Below are 18,611 nucleotides of genomic sequence, written 5' to 3' on the forward strand. Positions count from 1 at the left end.
AACTCTGATTGATCATACCTGTACACTGAGATCCGGGGAAAAGGGGGGAACAGAGTGTGTTCTGCCACCAGCACTCATCTTGCTGGCTGCCAGTTCCTCCCTGTCCACTAATATTTAATAGAGGGAACTAAAAAGGAGAAAGGCAAGGTATTAGTCTAACGCAGGGGAAAATGTTTCATTGTAAAAATTTAAAGTCACTTCTGATCCAACCCACCTAGACATTCTTATAAGATTCTTACCTCATGCAAATCTTCAATGAAGTCATAGGTTTTCCCATATGTGGGACACTGACCAGCCGCTGCACATTTGCAGGCTTCCTTCTCTCTGCAAGATTCTTCCTTCTGAATCTGATTGACTGGGACGTCCATCCGTCCTCTTGCCATCAATGTTGCTGCTCCTGCTGCGGCCGCCATTTCGCAGTCTAAGCAGATCTCTTGCTCAGCGATTGGCAGAAGGGTGCTGGAGCCCTCCTGAGAATCCAGTGAGGTCTGGGCACTCTTCTCCATGCCAGACTTCTTCAATCTGGGCAGGAATTTACCAGATTCCAGTTCTGACTTCCCGTAGCAGGGGCCCTCATTTTCTGCGTCCTCCTCCAGCGGCTTGAGGTCGGCCTGAGGGTCATCGAAGAGATCTGGCAGGGCCAGGAATGGAACACTCTTCTCTTCTTTCTCGGAATCAGCCTCCGACTCGCTCCCTCCACCGGGCGACAGCTCTGAGGCGGATATGGGTCGGAAGTGAGTCCTGGGGGAGATGCGGATGGCCCTGTACTGGGTGGTCTGGTTGATGCCGTATAGCCGTGGGTGGAAAGCGTCGTTCTCAGAGTCCGAGCACAATATAGACTTGGGCTTGAACCCCGGGCTGAACGAAGACATGTCCTCAGGCTCGAAGGAGCACTCTACGTGGAGGACTTGAGAGAACTGATTGTTCAGATCGAAGGACGCAAACGGGTTGTCGAGCCCTGGCTCCTCGCCTTGGAAGCCTGCACAGGATCCGAGTAAATCTTCATGGAAGATTAAAGAAAATCCCTTATGCAAACCTTCCCCACCTCCTTTAGTAGCCTGGTCGCTCTGCCCGAAGGAGACCAGGGGCCTCCAGAAGGGCTTATGGCCAGGGGCAAAGCAGCTGCCCGTATTCATGAACACGTCTGTACCAGCAATGGTGACCACGTCTGAGCCAGAGGCGGCAGCAGCGGCACACTGTAGCAGGCTGCCTCTCGCGTCGCCAGGCGGCACCACGGCCCAGTCCTGATCACCACTGAATGTCTTCAGCTCTCCGTACACTCCTCCCAGGATGAACGAAGTGTTGTCTTTCTCAGGGTTCACGTCCCAGGGCTTGGACGGCGTCATGTAATCCCCGGAAGCATTCATCTTCGAGAGTTCATTTTTGTCCAGGAGGGCCTGCTCTTCATTCTTGCCTTCCCACAGGTGGTACTCAGAGTGCTGCACTGCCTTCTTCAGAGGCCCCCGGATGGGACCAACTTCCTTAACCTGCACGTCAAGACAACCGCAGTGGTAGCTGCTCGACTCTTTGGAGAACAAGTCCTCGCCTGGCTTCTCTCCTCCTAATGATAGTTCAGGATCTCCATTTCCGATAGCTGTCCATATGTCCTTTATTATCCCTGAGCTGTAGTTGTCACACTGTTGGTTTGTGTCATGCGAAAACATTGCAGCGTCGTACTGTTCTAACGCTATTCCACAAATGGACTCCAATTTAGATTTCGGATTGGACACAGTGCCTACATTGGCCTCATCGCACTGACGACTGGTGTCTTGTAAAAAGTCCAGGATTTCTTCCTCTAGGTATGTACCAGAGATGGGGAGGATTATACAATTAATCTCTTCATTGCCAATTAGAGCAGACTCCTCTGTATGAACGTTTATTTGCTCATTGTCTGAACGTGTCTCTTCCGAATGCGACCATGGACTGCAGGTTCGGGTTGAAAGGTTTGAACAATGTTCAGTTTCATCGAAGGCACTATTTTTGGTCCAAATTAGCAAACGAGACTGCTTGTTACAATGTGGTTCTAGACAGCTACTTGAATCTGTGTTGTTTTCTTGACCAACGGTGAGTGAGTCGCAGGGAAAAGAAAGAGTGGGGCTATCGTACTGCAGCTCAAAAAGAGACAAGCACGAGTTGTTCAGACCAGACGCTTCGCTCGTGGCTTCTGGGAGATGAGGCTCCTCCAGGTTTCCAGGCAGCGTGCTGATGGTGAATGTAACACCGTCCAAAGCGGGGGAGAGCTGAACGGGAGAGTCCCCTGCAAAGCTTTCTCCATCTTTATCTTCAGAGCTAGAGGATGAATAACATCCCCAGACCTGAGCCATGTTTTCCAAATCCTGCATGAGGAACCCATCATCTCCCAAAGCATCCAGACAGCCCACCCTTATTGCACTTTCCCCTTGCAGCTCAAGGCCATCTAACACTAAACAACATTCTGTCTCAAAGTCTCTTTGTTCTTCGCTCTTCTGTCGAATCATGCTCAAGATCCGACTCTCTTGTACTGAGTCTGAGGCACTAGGATCCAATATGGATTGATAAATATCAACTTCATAGAAGTGAGTGAATTCAGACAGATGGTCATCATCTAAATCTCTACTATCCTCAGGCGGAGGGAAGCTTGAGGTCCCATTGAGGTCGTTAGCCTCCTCATTCGAGTCGCCTGGCACCTCAACAAAGTGCCCATCCACAAAGGTTCCCGCTGCCAGATACGCCCTCTGGAAGCTTGCGTTGGCAATGTAGATGCCTTGCATTCTCTCAGACAGCCCTTCAAAGTTGGCGGACATAGTCGAGTCGTCTGGAGAGTCCACCTTACTCCGGTACTTTGTTTCCAGTTTGCTCTTTCTGCTACTGAAAGGTACAAAATACTCTGTGATGGGCTCTGTGTACCACAGGGGCTCTTCCATGTACTCCTTTTTGTTGCTGGCCTCAGCTCCGGACTCCTTTGCCTCCCCCCAACCTGGATATTTTCGAATCTCCTTCAGCGGCCTGTTCCCCTTTTTGTAGAGCTGTGTTTGCCTTGCAGGGCCTCCAGTGGTGCTGCTGCTGCTGCCTCCAGCATTCCTGCGCCCCTCTTTGTCAATGGCCTGCAGAGACAGTTTCATTTGTCCTCTGTTGCGCCCCCTCTTACTCCTGCTGCCTGCCTCCTTGGACTTGTGCCTGATTCTGACTGCTTTCCTGCTGGAGATTTTGGAATCGCCTGGGTTCCCGCTGGAGCTCGAGCCAGCCTCACTAGAGCCAGAGGACCAGGAGCGAGGCCGATACTTGCCCTCTGACCTGTGCCTCGCCTGCCTCTTGCTGTGAAAGGCAGCTCGGTCCTCCGCTGTTGCGCCACCATGGTATCGGTTCTCTTTCTCCTTCTTGCTGCGTCGCTGTTGGGTTCTCTCGCTGGTTGGGTTAGTGGTAGTGCAGCATGCCTCAGGGGTTCTCTCATTAGTAGCTTCACCATCGCTGTTGCAATCTTTTGGGGAGGAGGTGTCAGTGCTGGTCTGCGGGGCTGCAGAGGATGATGAGCCAGAGTAAGCGCTGGCTTTAGCTTTGTTCCACACCGTCATGATCTCTTGGAGACAAACAGATCCCTCTGACAAAGGAGGAAAGGCTTCGTAATACCTGCAACAACGAGAGAAAATGTCAATTAAGATAAATAATAAAATGAATGAGCACATGTTTAATGGGCATAAAACTAAAATCAACTAGTTGTGCCAGCTACTCAGGACAGTATTATTGTGGTTATGGGTAAAAAAATATATATTTAAAAAAACATACATTTCCACCTGGTCCTTTGAGGAAGAGGACTCAACTTGTTCAGGAGACTGAGATCCATAAGATTTGTTGAGCGGTTTTTCTTCTGTGAAGAATTATAAGCAATATGATAAGAAGCGTCATCATTGAAGTGTTTTTATATTTACTAGTTTGTTACAACAGGGCATACAAATGTATAAACCCAAGATACAAACCTTTCTGTTTGTTTTGGATGTCCTTGAGTTTGGAGCAAAGCTCCTCGACCAGGCTCTCAATTCCAGAGTTCTGTGGGGGAAAAATTTGGGAGAATGTGACATCTAAGAATTAATCTAGCAAAGAATCCATTGAAGAGAATGAATATTAATAAAACATTTGCATCAGACCATTCACAAAGTAATGGGATATATCCAACAATAAGCTTTTTTTAAAGGCAAACTTTGACCCCCATTGTAACACTGACTAGAGGGTATTAACATAGGGCTGACAGAAGTCTAACCAGCTGACTGTCAGCACGGGCATGCTCTACCATGACTGTGTTAAATCAGTTTACATTAGCGGCGGCTGATGGCTAATCCCGGTTACACACATTTTCAGCCGGCTACATTTTTCAGATTAACTAGACTACTTTTCATTTAAAAGTTTAAATTCGATAGGTTTGTCGAGCCCTCTCCAACTAGAATGAACGATTTGCATATTCTAGCGATCTATTGATAGGATAGGCATCTGTCAGTCACAAAGCGAGCGATGGCTGGGAAACGCAGAGACAAAGCGAGAGGTTTCACTCTCGCCAAAATAAGCCCAATGTGTTTCTATGGGCTTATTTTGGATCCAAGCGTGTCGCCTGCCTTCCCGCTTTGGGACAACAACTCCCATTTTTAACCTTTTCTCAATAGGGGGTGCTGTTTACACTTTGAAGATTTTTCGTACCCAGATTAAACTGCCTCGTACTCAATTCTTGCTCGTACAATATGCATATTATTATTACTATTGGATAGAAAACACTCTCTAGTTTCTAAAACCGTTTGAATTATTTCTCTGAGTGAAACAGAACTCATTCTGCAGCTCACTTCCTGTCAAGAAGTGAGATTMCTGAAYTTGAGGTCTCTGTTCCAGGGTCGGTTTATAAATTCCCTTTATAAGCTATGGGGCTACATGCACTGCATACGCCTTCCCCTAGATGTCAGTAAGCGGTGAGACTTTGAATGGAGCGGATAGCACCATCTGGGGGAGTATAAAACCTCTTGGAACGGAAAAGTACCGACCTTGACGAGGCGCCTGACGCATGAGCTACACCGGCATTGGCGTCTTCAAAAGCTTTCGTTTAGCAGATTCTATATCTCCGGCTCTGATTTAATTTGTTTTTTGTCTTAACTTCATAAGGTAGTTAATTTAAACCGACTTATAGCAGTTATATAGCAGTTTATTGCGATTTTCTGGAGTTTCTTTGTCAGTTATCACGAGTTGGGCACCTCTCCGGTACATCGGCGTTAGCAGCTAATTTCTACAGGAGTAAGGGACATCTTTCAACCAAAAGACGATTGTCTGGACAAAGGACCACTTGCCCAAGATTCTGATGGAAGATCATCCAAAAGTAACAGCTATTTATGATGTTAATTCGTTATCTGTTGGAAAGATGTAAAATTATTAGTCCGCCAATGAATTAGGCATGGTCTCGCTGTAACGCACGCTGAATGTCCAGATAACGTTAATTTTTAAAAATCTAACAAGCGGTTGCATTAAGAACTAATTGTCTTTCATTTTGCTGTCCAAACTGTATTTTTTAGTCAAGTTTAGATTAGTTATCGATTAGATTAGGTGCCTCTCCGAAATGTTGTACTAATCACATTGTATAACCACGATTTGTGCTGCTAAATATGCACATTTTCGAACAAAAACCTATATGCATTGTGTAATATGATGTTACAGGACTGTCATCTGATGGAAGTATATCAACGGTTAGTTCAAAAATTATATATCTTTTGCTGGATTGTTACGATCGCAACCTTTGCTACTGTGTAAACGGCTTGTGTTTCCGGCTATTGTGGTAAGCTAATAAATGCTAAATTGTGTTTTCGCTGTAAACACTTAAAAAATCTGAAAATATTGGCTGGATTTCACAAGATGTTGGTCTTTCATTGCTGTACGCTGTGTATTTTTCAGAAATGTTTTATGATGAGTATTTCGGTATTTGACGTTGGTCTCTGTAATTATTCTGGCTGCTTCGGCACTATTTCAGTTTGCAGCTGCAATGTAGAAACTGTGATTTATACCTGAAATATGCACATTTTTCTAAAAAAAAACATATGCTATACAATAAATATGTTATCAGACTGTCATCTCATGAAGTTGTTTCTGGTTAGTGGCTAATATAATACAGTTGGGGAGAACAAGTATTGATACACTGCTGATTTTTGCAATGTTTTCCTACTTACAAAGCATGTAGAGGTCTGTAATTTTTACCATAGGTACACTCTCACCTTGTGAGAGACAGAATCTAAAACAAAAATCCAGGAAATCACATTGTATGATATTTTTAAGTAATTAATTTGCATTTTATTGCATGACATAAGTATTTGATACATCAGAAAAGCAGATCTTAATATTGGTACAAGAAACCTTTGTTTGCAATTACAGAGATCCATTTCCTGTAGTTCTTTGACCAGTTTGCACACACTGCAGCAGGATTTTGGCCCACTCCTCCATACAGACCTCTCCAGATCCTTCAGTTTCGGGGCTGTCGCTGGGCAATACGGACTTTCAGCTCCCTCCAAAGAAATTTTCTATTGGGTTCAGGTCTGGAGACTGGCTAGGCCACTCCAGGACCTTGAGATGCTTCTTACGGAGCCACTCCTTAGTTGCCCTGGCTGTGTGTTTTGGGTTTTTGTCATGCTGGAAACCCAGCCACGACCCATCTTCAATGCTCTTACTGAGGGAAAGAGGTTGTGTGCCAAGATCTCCGATACATGGCCCCATCCATCCTCCCCTCAATACGGTGCAGTCGTCCTGTCCCCTTTGCAGAAAAAGCATCCCCAAAGAATGATGTTCCACCTCCATGCTTCACGGTTGGGATGCGTGTCTTGGGGTTGTACTCATCCTTCTTCTTCTCCAAACACGGCGAGTGGATTAAGACCCAAAAAGCTATATTTTTGTCTCATCAGACCAAATGACCTTCTCCCATTCCTCCTCGGTCATCCAGATGGTCATTGGCAAACTTCAGACGGGCCTGGACATGCGCTGCTTGAGCAGGGGACCTTGCGTGCGCTGCAGGATTTTAATCCATGACGGCGTAGTGTGTTACTAATGGTTTCTTTGGCTGTGGTCCCAGCTCTCTTCAGGTCATTGACCAGTCCTGCCGTGTAGTTCTTGGCTGATCCCTCACCTTCCTCATGATCATTGATGCCCCACGAGGTAAGATCTTGCATGGAGCCCCAGACCGAGGGTGATTGACCGTCATCTTGAACTTTTTCCATTTTCTAATAATTGCGCCAACAGTTGTTGCCTTCTCACCAAGCTGCTTGCCTATTGTCCTGTAGCCCATCCCAGCCTTGTGCAGGCTACAATCTTATTCCTGATGTCCTTACACAGCTCTCTGGTCTTGGCCATTGTGGAGAGTTGGAGTCTGTTGATTGATGTGTGTGGACAGGTTCTTTTATACAGGTAACGAGTTCAAACAGGTGCAGTTAATACAGGTAATGAGTGGAGAACAGGAGGGCTTCTTAAAGAAAAACTAACAGGTCTGTGAGAGCCGGAATTCTTACTGTTGGTAGGTGATCAAATACTTATGTCATGCCAATAAAATGCAAATTAATTACTTAAAAATCATACAATGTGATATTTCTGGATTTTGTTTTAGATTCCGTCTCTCACAGTTGAAGTGTACCTATGATAAAAATGACAGAGCATCTGTCTACATGCTTGTTAAGTAGGAAAACCTGCAAAATCGGCAGTGTATCAAATACTTGTTCTCCCCACTGTATCTTTATTTTGGTCGAAATTGTGATAGCTACCCATGCAGGGAAAAAAGTGGTGGGGAAAAAAGCTGCTGGTCTTTTGACTATCGTGTAGCTAATAGATTACATAGTGTCTTCCCTGTAAAATATTTAAAAAATCAGAAATGATGGCTGGACTCACAAGATGTGTATCTTTCATCTGGTGTCTTGGACTTGTGATTAATGATATTTAGATGCTAGTATTTACTTGTGACGCTATGCTAGGCTATGCTAGTCAGCTTTTTACTGTGGGGGTGCTCCCGGATCCGGGATGAGTACCAAGTAAAAGTTAAAGGAAAAAAAGTAAGCAAACACTTTGTGTTCGCCAAAAAAGCGTATGGGGAGACTCCTCCAAACATATGGAAGAAGGACTCTGGCCAGATGAGACTAAAAATTAGCTTTTTGGCCATCAAGGAAAACGCTAGTCTGCGCAAACCCAACAACCCCGCATCACCCCAAGAATATCATCGCCCACAGTAAAGCATGTGTAATGTGCAGCATCATGCTGTGGAATGTTTATCAGCAGGACTGGGAAACTGTCAGAATTGAAGGAATGATGGATGGCGCTAAATACAAGAAATTCTTGAGGGCAACCTTAATGTTTCAGTCTTCCAGAGATTTGAGACTGGGACGGAGGTTCACCTTACAGCAGGACAATGACCCTAAGCATACTGCTAAAGCAACACTCGAGTGGTTTAAGGGGAAACATTTAAAAGTCTTGGAATGACCTAGTCAAAGCCCAGACCTCAATCCAATTGAGAATCTGGGGTATGACTTGAAGGAGATGGAGCAGTTTTGCCTTGATGAATGGGCAAAAATCCCAGTGACTAGTTGTGCCAAGCTAAGAGAGACATACCCCAAGAGACTTGCAGCTGTAATTGCTGCAAAAGGGGTCAATACAAAGTATTGACTTTGGGGGGGGTGAATAGTTATGCACACTCAAGTTTTCAGTTTGTCTTATTTCTTGTTTGTTTCACAATTAAAAATATTTTGATCTTCAAAGTGGTAGGCATGTTGTGTAAATCAAATGATACAAACACTAACAATCCTTTTTAATTCCAGGTTGTAAGAAAACAAAATAGGAAAAATGCCAAGGGGGGTGAATACTTTCGCAAGGCACCGTAGTTCTATCTTTCTACACAATATCATAACACATTTTTCCAGTCGTAGGTAAACTCAACAAAGGATTCAATTATTTTGCTGTGTATTTCAGATGGAATGAAGGCATTTATAATGTACCAGAGGCCACCAAAATAGAGCTCCTTCTGCAAAAAAAATCCAACCCGGGGGTGCAGGTACCTGGCCGGCTACTTTTTCTATTTGGATGGCTACTCTATGTACTTGTGTAAAACACTGGTTAAATTTAGCTAAGAGGGAAAAATATTGCGAGAGAATGACTAAGCATAGCCCAAACAACCACCTGTCTTTCCATCAAAACACTTACAAAATATCAGGCATTAGATAAAGTTCTCTGACACCTACTTCTTCCTTATAGCTATTGCTCACTTCATCTTTGTTCAGCGAGTAAGTTATCTGTTTTGCTGTAAACAAGGCCTGCTACGATCTGGTCTATATAAAGACAGCCATGTCAAAATGCCTCAACAGACCAGTAGGCACCATCATAAAAGCAACTGCATTCGGTGAGGACTGCTATATATCGAGGGCCGGATTAGTCAAAAATCTTTTACATTTACACACTCCCCCTTCTCGCACTCTTTCTGACAGAAAGTGACATTCCTTACCATGCCGCCCAGTAAAAAAAAGCTACGTTTCTCCCCTGGCCCTGTGTTTCCTCTTGCATCATTGTGTTAATGCCAGTCAGCTGACGGGCAACACGCACACACTCTGCTCTCTGTGCTGCAATCCTGTGCAGCATGTGCTGGTTAAAAAAAAGACTGCAGAATCCAGTCCCCAGAGAGCAGCACACTACTCCTTTACCTTGCAGACCCTTCCCCCTATACGCCCTCCAGCTCTATCCCAGCCCTCACACGCTCACTCTACTACGGGCTGCTTTTGATACTATTGCCAACCAACCGCTAAGAAAAATGTCAGACTTTTTTTGTTGTTGAGATTTTGCTTGGGAAAAGGGCACAGACAGAATATAATGCAGGTTTATTCAACTGTGCACTCGCTTACATGCATTGACACCTGTGCAACGTCACACATAACGTTATCTCAATACTGAGTGTAGCAATGTGAGTGCAAATGGGAGTCTTTCACTGGTTCACAGTTCTTCACTCTGCTGACCTCAATCCAACATTGCCAGTATAAACGCTCATTACATCACACTGGCTGTGAAAATCCTGGAGAGCAATCACAAAATAAGGCTGGTCAATGTCAAGTATCATATGAAAATGATAATGGTTTGACTAAGGGTCTTCCTCAGGTGAAGCCAATGTCCTTTGATCATCCTTGAGATGTCTCTACAACTTGATGGGTGTTCAGCTGTGGCCAATTGAATTGTTTGGACATGATTTTTTTTTTTTATAAACCTGTCTATATAATTGTTACATTACAGCCTTATTCTAAAATGGACAACAAAAAAATATCCTCAATCTACACACACCACAATGACCGCAATGTTGTTTCCATTGATCATCCTTGATTGGAGTCCAGAAACATCTCAAGTTGTACTTGTGGTAAATTAAATTGATTGGACATGATTTGGAATGGCACACACCTGTCTATACAGTGGGGCAAAAAAGTATTTAGTCAGCCACCAATTGTGCAAGTTCTCCCACTTAAAAAGATGAGAGAGGCCTGTAATTTTCATCATAGGTACACTTCAACTATGACAGACAAAATGAGAAGAAAAAAATCCAGAAAATCACATTGTAGGATTTTTTATGAATTTATTTGCAAATTATGGTGGAAAATAAGTATTTGGTCAATAAAAGTTTATCTCAATATTTGTTATATACCTTTGTTGGCAATGACAGAGGTCAAACGTTTTCTGTAAGTCTTCACAAGGTTTTCACCACTGTTGCTGGTATTTTGGCCCATTCCTCCATGCAGATCTCCTTTAGAGCAGTGATGTTTTGGGTCTGTTGCTGGGCAACACGGACTTTCAACTCCCTCCAAAGATTCTCTATGGGGTTGAGATCTGGAGACTGGCTAGGCCACTCCAGGACCTTGAATGCTTCTTACGAAGCCACTCCTTCGCTGCCAAGCGGTGTGTTTGGGATCATTGTCATGCTGAAAGACCCAGCACGTTTCATCTTCAATGCCTTGCTGATGGAGGAGGTTTTCACTCAAAATCTCACGATACATGGCCCCATTCATTCTTTCCTTTACACGGATCAGTCGTCCTGGTCCCTTTGCAGAAAAACACCCCAAAGCATGATGTTTCCACCCCCATGCTTCACAGTAGGTATGGTGTTCTTTGGATGCAACTCAGCATTCTTTGTCCTCCAAACAGATGAGTTGAGTTTTTACCAAAAGTTCTATTTTGGTTTCATCTGACCATATGACATTCTCCCAATCTTCTTCTGGATCATCCAAATGCTTCTAGCAAACTTCAGACGGGCCTGGACATGTACTGGCTTAAGCAGGGGACACGTCTGGCACTGCAGGATTTGAGTCCCTGGCGGCGTAGTGTGTTACTGATGGTAGGCTTTGTTACTTTGGTCCCAGCTCTCTGCAGGTCATTCACTAGGTCCCCCCGTGTGGTTCTGGGATTTTGCTCACCGTTCTTGTGATCATTTTGACCCCACGGGGTGAGTCTTGCGTGGAGCCCCAGATCGAGGGAGACTATCAGTGGTCTTGTATGTCTTCCATTTCCTAATAATTGCTCCCACAGTTGATTTCTTCAAACCAAGCTGCTTACCTTTGCAGATTCAGTCTTCCCAGCCTGGTGCAGGTCTACAATTTTGTTTCTGGTGTCCTTTGACAGCTCTTTGGTCTTGGCCATAGTGGAGTTTGGAGTGTGACTGTTTGAGGTTGTGGACAGGTGTCTTTTATAATGATAACAAGTTCAAACAGGTGCCATTATACAGGTAACAAATGGAGGACAGAGGAGCCTCTTAAGAAGAAGTTACAGGTCTGTGAGAGCCAGAAATCTTGCTTGTTTGTAGTTGACCAAATACTTATTTTCCACCATAATTTGCAAATAAATTCATTAAAAATCCTACAATGTGATTTTCTGGATTTTTTCTCATTTTTGTCTGTCATAGTTGAAGTGTACCTATGATGAAAATTACAGGCCTCTCTCATCTCTTTAAGTGGGAGAACTTGCACAATTGGTGGCTGACTAAATACTTTTTTGCCCCACTGTATAAGGTCCCACAGTTGACAGTGCATGTCAGAGCAAAAACAAAGCCATGAGGTCAAAGGAATTGTCTGTAGAGCTCCGAGACAGGATTGTGTCGAGGCACAGATCTGGGGAAGGGTACAAAAACATTTCTGCAGCATTGAAGGTCCCCAAGAACACAGTGGCCTCCATTATTCTTAAATGGAAGAAGTTTGGAACCACCAAGACACTTACTAGAGCTGGCCGTCCAGCCAAATTGAGCAATCGGGGGAGAAGGGCCTTGGTCAGGGAGGTAACCAAGAACCCGATAGTCACTCTGAAGCCTTCGAGAAGGACAACCATCTCTGCAGCACTCCACCAATCAGGCCTTTATGGTAGAGCGGCCAGACGGAAGCTACTCCTCAGTAAAAAAAGACAACAGTCTGCTGTGAATTTGCCAAAAGGCACCTAAAAAGACTCTCAGACCATGAAACAAGATTCTCTGGTCTGATGAAACCAAGATTCAACTCTGGCCTGAATGCCAAGCATAACGTCTGGAATAAACCTGGAACCATCCCTACAGTGAAGCATGGTGGCAGCATCTGTGGGGATGTTTTCAGCAGCAGGGACTGGGAGACTAGTCAGGAGAGGGAAAGATGAACAGAGCAAAGTCCAGAGATCCTTGATGAAAACCTGGTCCAGAGCACTCAGGAACTCAGACTGGGGTGTAGGTTCACCTTCCAACAGAACAACCCTAAGCACACAGCCAAGACAAAGCAGGAGTAGCTTCGGGACAAGTCTCTGAATGTCCTTGAGTGGCCCAGCCAGAGCCCGGACTTTAACCCGATCGAACATCTCTGGAAAGACCTGAAAATAACTGTGCAGCGACGCTCCCCATCCAACCTGACAGAGCTTGAGGGGATCTGCAGAGAAGAATGGGAGAAACTCCCCAAATACAGGTGTGACAAGCTTGTAGTATCATACCCAAGAAGACTCGAGGCTGTAATCACTGCCAAAGGCGCTTCAATAAAGTACAGAGTAAAGGGTCTGAATACTTGTGTAAATGTTAATTATATATTTTTTAAATAAAAATCATTATTGGGTATTGTGTGTAGATTGAGGGGGGAAAAAAACTATAATACATTTTATAATAACGTAACAAAATGTGGGAAAAGTCAAGGGGTCTGAATATTTTCCGAATGTACTGTACATCAGAGCAGAAAATATACCATGATTCCAAGTAACTGTCCGTAGAGCTCAGAGATATATATATATATCTGGGGAAAGGTATAAAACAATTTCTAGAGTGTTGGAAGGTTCCAAGAGTACAGTGGTCTCAAGCATTGGGAAATTGAAACTACCCAGAGCTGGCCATCCAACCAAACTGAGTGACCAGGCGAGAAGGACCTTGGTCAGGGAAGTGACCAAGAACCCAATGACCACTCTGACAGAACTACAGAGTTCGTTGGCTGAGATGGTAGAACCTGCCAGTAGGACAGTCTATAGCACTTCACCAATCTGGGCTTTATGGGAGAGTGGCCAGATGGAAGCCACTCCTGAGAAAAAGGCACATGACATAACAAAAAGTGGAATAAGTCAAGGGGTATGAATACTTTCTGAAGGCACTGTACATGCTTCTGCCATTCTTCAATGACTCAACCTTTTCAGCTTTGTAGCTTACAAGCTGGTGTGTGACAAAATAACCACAGAACTGCTGTACCAATTATCAATATATGCAACTGCTCCTGAATATTCAAGCTTCAAAAGAGTCAAAGTGAAACATATCATTTCAATTTCTCAGGAGTGCATGAGCAATGCTGTGAGTAGACTACGCGTAGAAAAACATGGGGTGAAGAGATGTGGCGACACTGGAGTGGAACGGCACTTACTTCATCGGATGCTGAACGCAGGCACTGCACAGCGGCTTGCTTCTTTATCTCCTCCAGACTTAGGTCCATCCCTCCTCCTTTCTTCTTACTCTTGCCCCATTTCTTCCCAGTTCCCTTCTCCCAGCCCAAGATGTCATTTTCCTGCACACACAAAATCCCTCCACGTCAGTCATTTAATGGGACAGCTCGTCTAACAGGAAAAGGAAATGCAAGTTTTAGAACATTGTAAGTGTAAGAAATTCAAGAAGGATTTAAAATCAATAGGTTCACTTACAATCACCTGACTCATAATGAATACGAAACAGAACCCTCTTCTTCATTGGCTATGTTTATGTTTAGTTTAGTAGGATCCCCATTAGCTACTGCACATGCAGCAGCTACTCTTCCTGGGGTCCACATAAAATGTACAAATACATGACAAAGTACAGAACAGTTAGACTAGAACATAATATACTGCATTACATTTTTTTTTAAATAGTTATATTGGAAAGACACCAAGAGACAACAAAAATACTATTTACACACTATTCATATGTACAGTATATATATGAATATGGCCCATCTACTGTTGCTAGCCCCAATTCTGACTTGTGCTCTGATATCTGCTTCACTGATTTCTGCTCTTGTAAAAGCCTGGGTTTTCTGCACGTTAACACTAGAAGCTTATTACCTAAAATGGATCAATTGAAATTGCGGGTTCACAGCTCCAATCCAGATGTGTTGGTCGTTACTGAAACATGGTTAAGGAAGAGTGTTTTGAATACTAAATGTTCACCTTTCTGGTTATAACCTTTGTTTTTGGCAAGACAGATCTTCCAAAGGTGGGGGAGTGGCAATATTTACCAAGGATCACCTTCAGTGCTCGGTTGTTTCCACCAAGTCTGTCCCCAAACAATTTGATTTGCTGGTTTTAAGCATTAAAAAACCTTTTCAATAGCTCTTTGTTGTCTGTTGCTGGGTACTATAGTCTTCCATCAGCACCGGCCTGTACCCTACCTGCCCTAAGCGCACTCCTGGCCCCTTACACTAAGTCTGAATTTGTCCTGCTAGGTGACCTAAACTGGGACATGCTTAAACCACCTGACCAAGTCCTAAAGCAATGGGACTCCCTAAATCTTTCTCAGATTATTACCATTTCCACAAGGTATGACTCCAAACACCCAAAAAAGGCTACTCTCCTATATGTTATCCTCACAAATAATCCTGATAGGTTTCAGTCTGGTATTTTCTGTAATGACCTTAGTGATCACTGTTTTACAGCCTGTTTGTAATGGCTGCTCAGTGAAACGACCTGTCCTGATTTGTCATAGATGCTTGCTAAAAAAACATTAATGCGCAAGCCTTGTAAAATGGTATAGAATCAGCTTGATCCCCTCTGTCGAAGACACTTGGACCTTCTTTTTTGATATTTTCAGTGGTAACAAACACGCACCCATAAAGAAAATGAGAATTAAAAACAGGTGATCGATCTTGCAGAGTTACTCCACCTCAAGATCTGCATTTGGCGAAAGGCTTGGCACACACATACTCAGGCTGACTGGCTCTCATTCAGGCAAATGAAAAATAAGTGCACTCAGGTTATCCAGAAGGCCAAAGTTGGTTACTTTAAGGAGCAGTTCTCCCTCTGTGGGTCTAACCCCAAGATGTTCTGGAAAACGGTTAAAGACCTGGAGAATAAACCCTCCTCAAAGCTGCCCATGTCCCTTAATGTTGATGTGGTTGTTACTGACAAGAACATGGCTGAGCTCTTTAATCACCACTTCATTAAGTCAGGATTCCTATTTGACTCAGCCATGCCTCCTTGCCCGTCCAACATTTCCTCATCTCCCACCAGTTCTATTGCGACTATCCGACACTTCTCCCTCTTTTTCCCCTGCCGCGCTACAAAGTTTCTCCCTGCAGGCGGTCACTGAGTCCGAGGTGCTAAAAGAGCTCCTGAAACTTGACCCCAAAAAAACATCTGGGTCAGATGGTTTAGACCCTTTCTTCTTTAAGGTTGCTAACCCCATCTCGCCCAAGCCTTTCTCATGTAGAGGTCTGTAATTTTTGTCATAGGTACACTTCAACTGTGAGAGACGGAATCTAAAAAAAATCCAGAAAATCACATTGTATGATTTAAGTAATTAATTAGCATTTTATTGCATGACATAAGTATTTGATCACCTACAACCAGTAAGAATTCCGGCTCTCACAGACGTGTTATTTTTCTTTAAGAAGCCCTCCTGTTCTCCACTATTACCTGTATTAACTGCACCTGTTTTAACTGTACCTGTATAAAAGACACCTGTCCACACACTCAATCAAACAGACTCCAACCTCTCCACAATGGCCAAGACCAGAGAGCTGTGTAAGGACATCAGGGTAAAATTGTAGGCAACAACTGTTGGCGCAATTATTTTGAAAATGGAAGAAGTTCAAGATGACGGTCAATCACCCTCGGTTGGGGCTCCATGCAAAATCACCTCATCAATGATCATGAGGAAGGTGAGGGATCAGCCAGAACTACACGGCAGGACCTGGTCAATGACCTGAAGAGAGCTGGGACCCAGTCTCAAAGAAAACCATTAGTAACACACTACCCTGTCATGGATTAAAACCTGCAGCGCACGCAAGGTCCCCTGCTCAAGCCAGCGCATGTCCAGGCCCGTCTGAAGTTTGCCAATGACCATCTGGATGATCCAGAGGAGGAATGGGAGAAGGTCAAGTTCTTGATGAGACAAAAGAGCTTTTTGGTCTAAACTCCACTCGCCTTGTTTGGAGGAAGAAGAAGGATGAGTACAACCCCAAGAACACCATCCCAACCGTGAAGCCATGGAGTGGAAAATCATGCTTTGGGAATGCTTTTCTGAAATGGGACAGGACGACTGCACCGTTATTGAGGGAGGGATGGATGGGGCCATGTATCGCGAGATCTTGTGCCAACAACCTCCTTCCCTCAGTAGAGCATTGAAGATGGGTCGTGGCTGGGTCTTCCAGCATGACAACGACACGAAACACACAGCCAGGGCAACTAAGGAGTGGCTCCGTAAGAAGCATCTCAAGGTCTGGAGTGGCCTAGCCAGTCTCCAGACCTGAACCCAATAGAAAATCTTTGGAGGGAGCTGAAAGTCCGTATTGCCCAGCAACAGCCCCGAAACCTGAAGGATCTGGAGAAGGTCTGTATGGAGGAGTGGGCCAAAATCCCTGCTGCAGTTGTGTGCAAACCTGGTCAAGAACTACAGGAAACGTATCATCTCTGTATTGCCAAACAAAGGTTTCTGACCAAATATTAAGTTATGCTTTTCTGTATGTATCAAATACTTATGTCATGCAATAAATGCAAATTAATTACTTAAAAATCATACAATGTGATTTTCTGGATTTTTGTTTTAGATTCCGTCTCTCACAGTTGAAGTGTACCTATGATAAAAATGAAAGACCTCTACATGCTTTGTAAGTAGGAAAAACCTGCAAAATCGGCAGTGTATCAAATACTTGTTCTCCCCACTGTATATTGTAATAACAACTACAACAATACTGAATGAACACTTACTTTAACTTAATATAAAACACATTCAAATTGAGTTAGTCTCAAATAAATAATGAAACATGTTCAATTTGGTTTAAATAATGCAAAAACAAAGTGTTGGAGAAGAAAGTAAAAGTGCAATATGTGCCATGTAAAAAAGCTAACGTTTAAGCTCCTTGCTCAGAACATGAGAGCATACGAAAGCTGGTGGTTACTTTTAACATGAGTCTTCAATATTCCCAGTTAAGAAGTTTTAGGTTGTAGTTATTATAGGACTATTTCTCTATTCCATTTGTATTTAATATACCTTTGACTATTGGATGTTCTTATGGGCAATTTAGTATTGCCAGCCTATTCTCGGGAGTTGATAGGCTTGAAGTCATAAACAGCGCTGTGCTTCAAGCATTGCGAAGAGCTGCTGGCAAACGCAGGACAGTGCTGTTTGAATGAATGCTTACGAGCCTGCTGCTGCCTACCACCGCTCAATCAAATCATAGACTTAATTATTATAAATAGAAGCCGTAGGTCATTAATATGGTCAAATCCGGAAACTATAATTTCAAAAACAAAATGTTCATTTTTTCAGTGAAATACAGAACCATTCCGTATTTTATCGAATGGGTGGCATCCCTAAGTCTAAATATTGCTGTTACGTGGCACAACCTAAAATGTTGTCATAAATATGTAAAATTCTGGCAAATTAATTACGGCCTTTGTTCGCAACGAGCCATGTGGCCCAAACTGCTGCATATACCCTGACTCTGCTTGCACAGAACGCAAGAGAAGTGACAATTTCCCGAGTTAATATTACCTGTTAACATGAATTTCTTTTAACTAAACATGCAGGTTTAAAAAAAAATATACAGTTGAAGTCGGAAGTTTACATACACTAAGTTGACTGTGCCTTTACACAGCTTGGAAAATTCCATAAGTATGGCTTTAGAAGCTTCTGATAGGCTAATTGACATAATTTGAGTCAATTGGAGGTGTACCTGTGGATGTATTTCAAGGCCTACCTAAAGACTCAGTGCCTCTTTGCTTAACATCATGGGGAAAAAATCTAAAGAACTCAGCCAAGACCTCAAAAAATTGTAGACCTCCACAAGTCTGGTTCATCCTTGGGAGCAATTTCCAAACGCCTGAAGGTACCACGTTCATCTGTACAAACAATAGTATGCAAGTATAAACAACATGGGACCCCGCAGCCGTCATACCGCTCAGGAAGGAGACACATTCTGTCTCCTAGAGATGAACGTAAT

The 18,611-nt window shown here is 43.7% G+C and overlaps 1 protein-coding gene and 1 long non-coding RNA gene across 3 annotated transcripts in view; both read right to left on the reverse strand.

Moving 5' to 3' along the window:
* LOC139023852 (uncharacterized) overlaps nt 1-18,611 on the reverse strand; it is a 278,919-nt gene that overhangs the window by 119,477 nt on the left and 140,831 nt on the right. The window lies entirely within an intron of this gene.
* Nucleotides 1-18,611, reverse strand: part of LOC111960087 (uncharacterized protein KIAA0232) — a 38,310-nt gene that overhangs the window by 3,808 nt on the left and 15,891 nt on the right. For both annotated transcript variants that reach the window (XM_023981992.3, XM_023981993.3), the window contains exons 3-7: nt 13,845-13,985; nt 3,954-4,023; nt 3,763-3,844; nt 240-3,606; nt 19-127 (exon numbers count right to left, since the gene is read on the reverse strand). In XM_023981992.3, coding sequence (XP_023837760.1) covers nt 19-127; nt 240-3,606; nt 3,763-3,844; nt 3,954-4,023; nt 13,845-13,985 — 3,769 coding nt within the window. The remainder of the gene's footprint in view (nt 1-18; nt 128-239; nt 3,607-3,762; nt 3,845-3,953; nt 4,024-13,844; nt 13,986-18,611) is intronic.

The sequence above is a fragment of the Salvelinus sp. IW2-2015 genome, linkage group LG37, assembly GCF_002910315.2.
Source record: "Salvelinus sp. IW2-2015 linkage group LG37, ASM291031v2, whole genome shotgun sequence".
NCBI lineage: Eukaryota > Metazoa > Chordata > Actinopteri > Salmoniformes > Salmonidae > Salvelinus > Salvelinus sp. IW2-2015.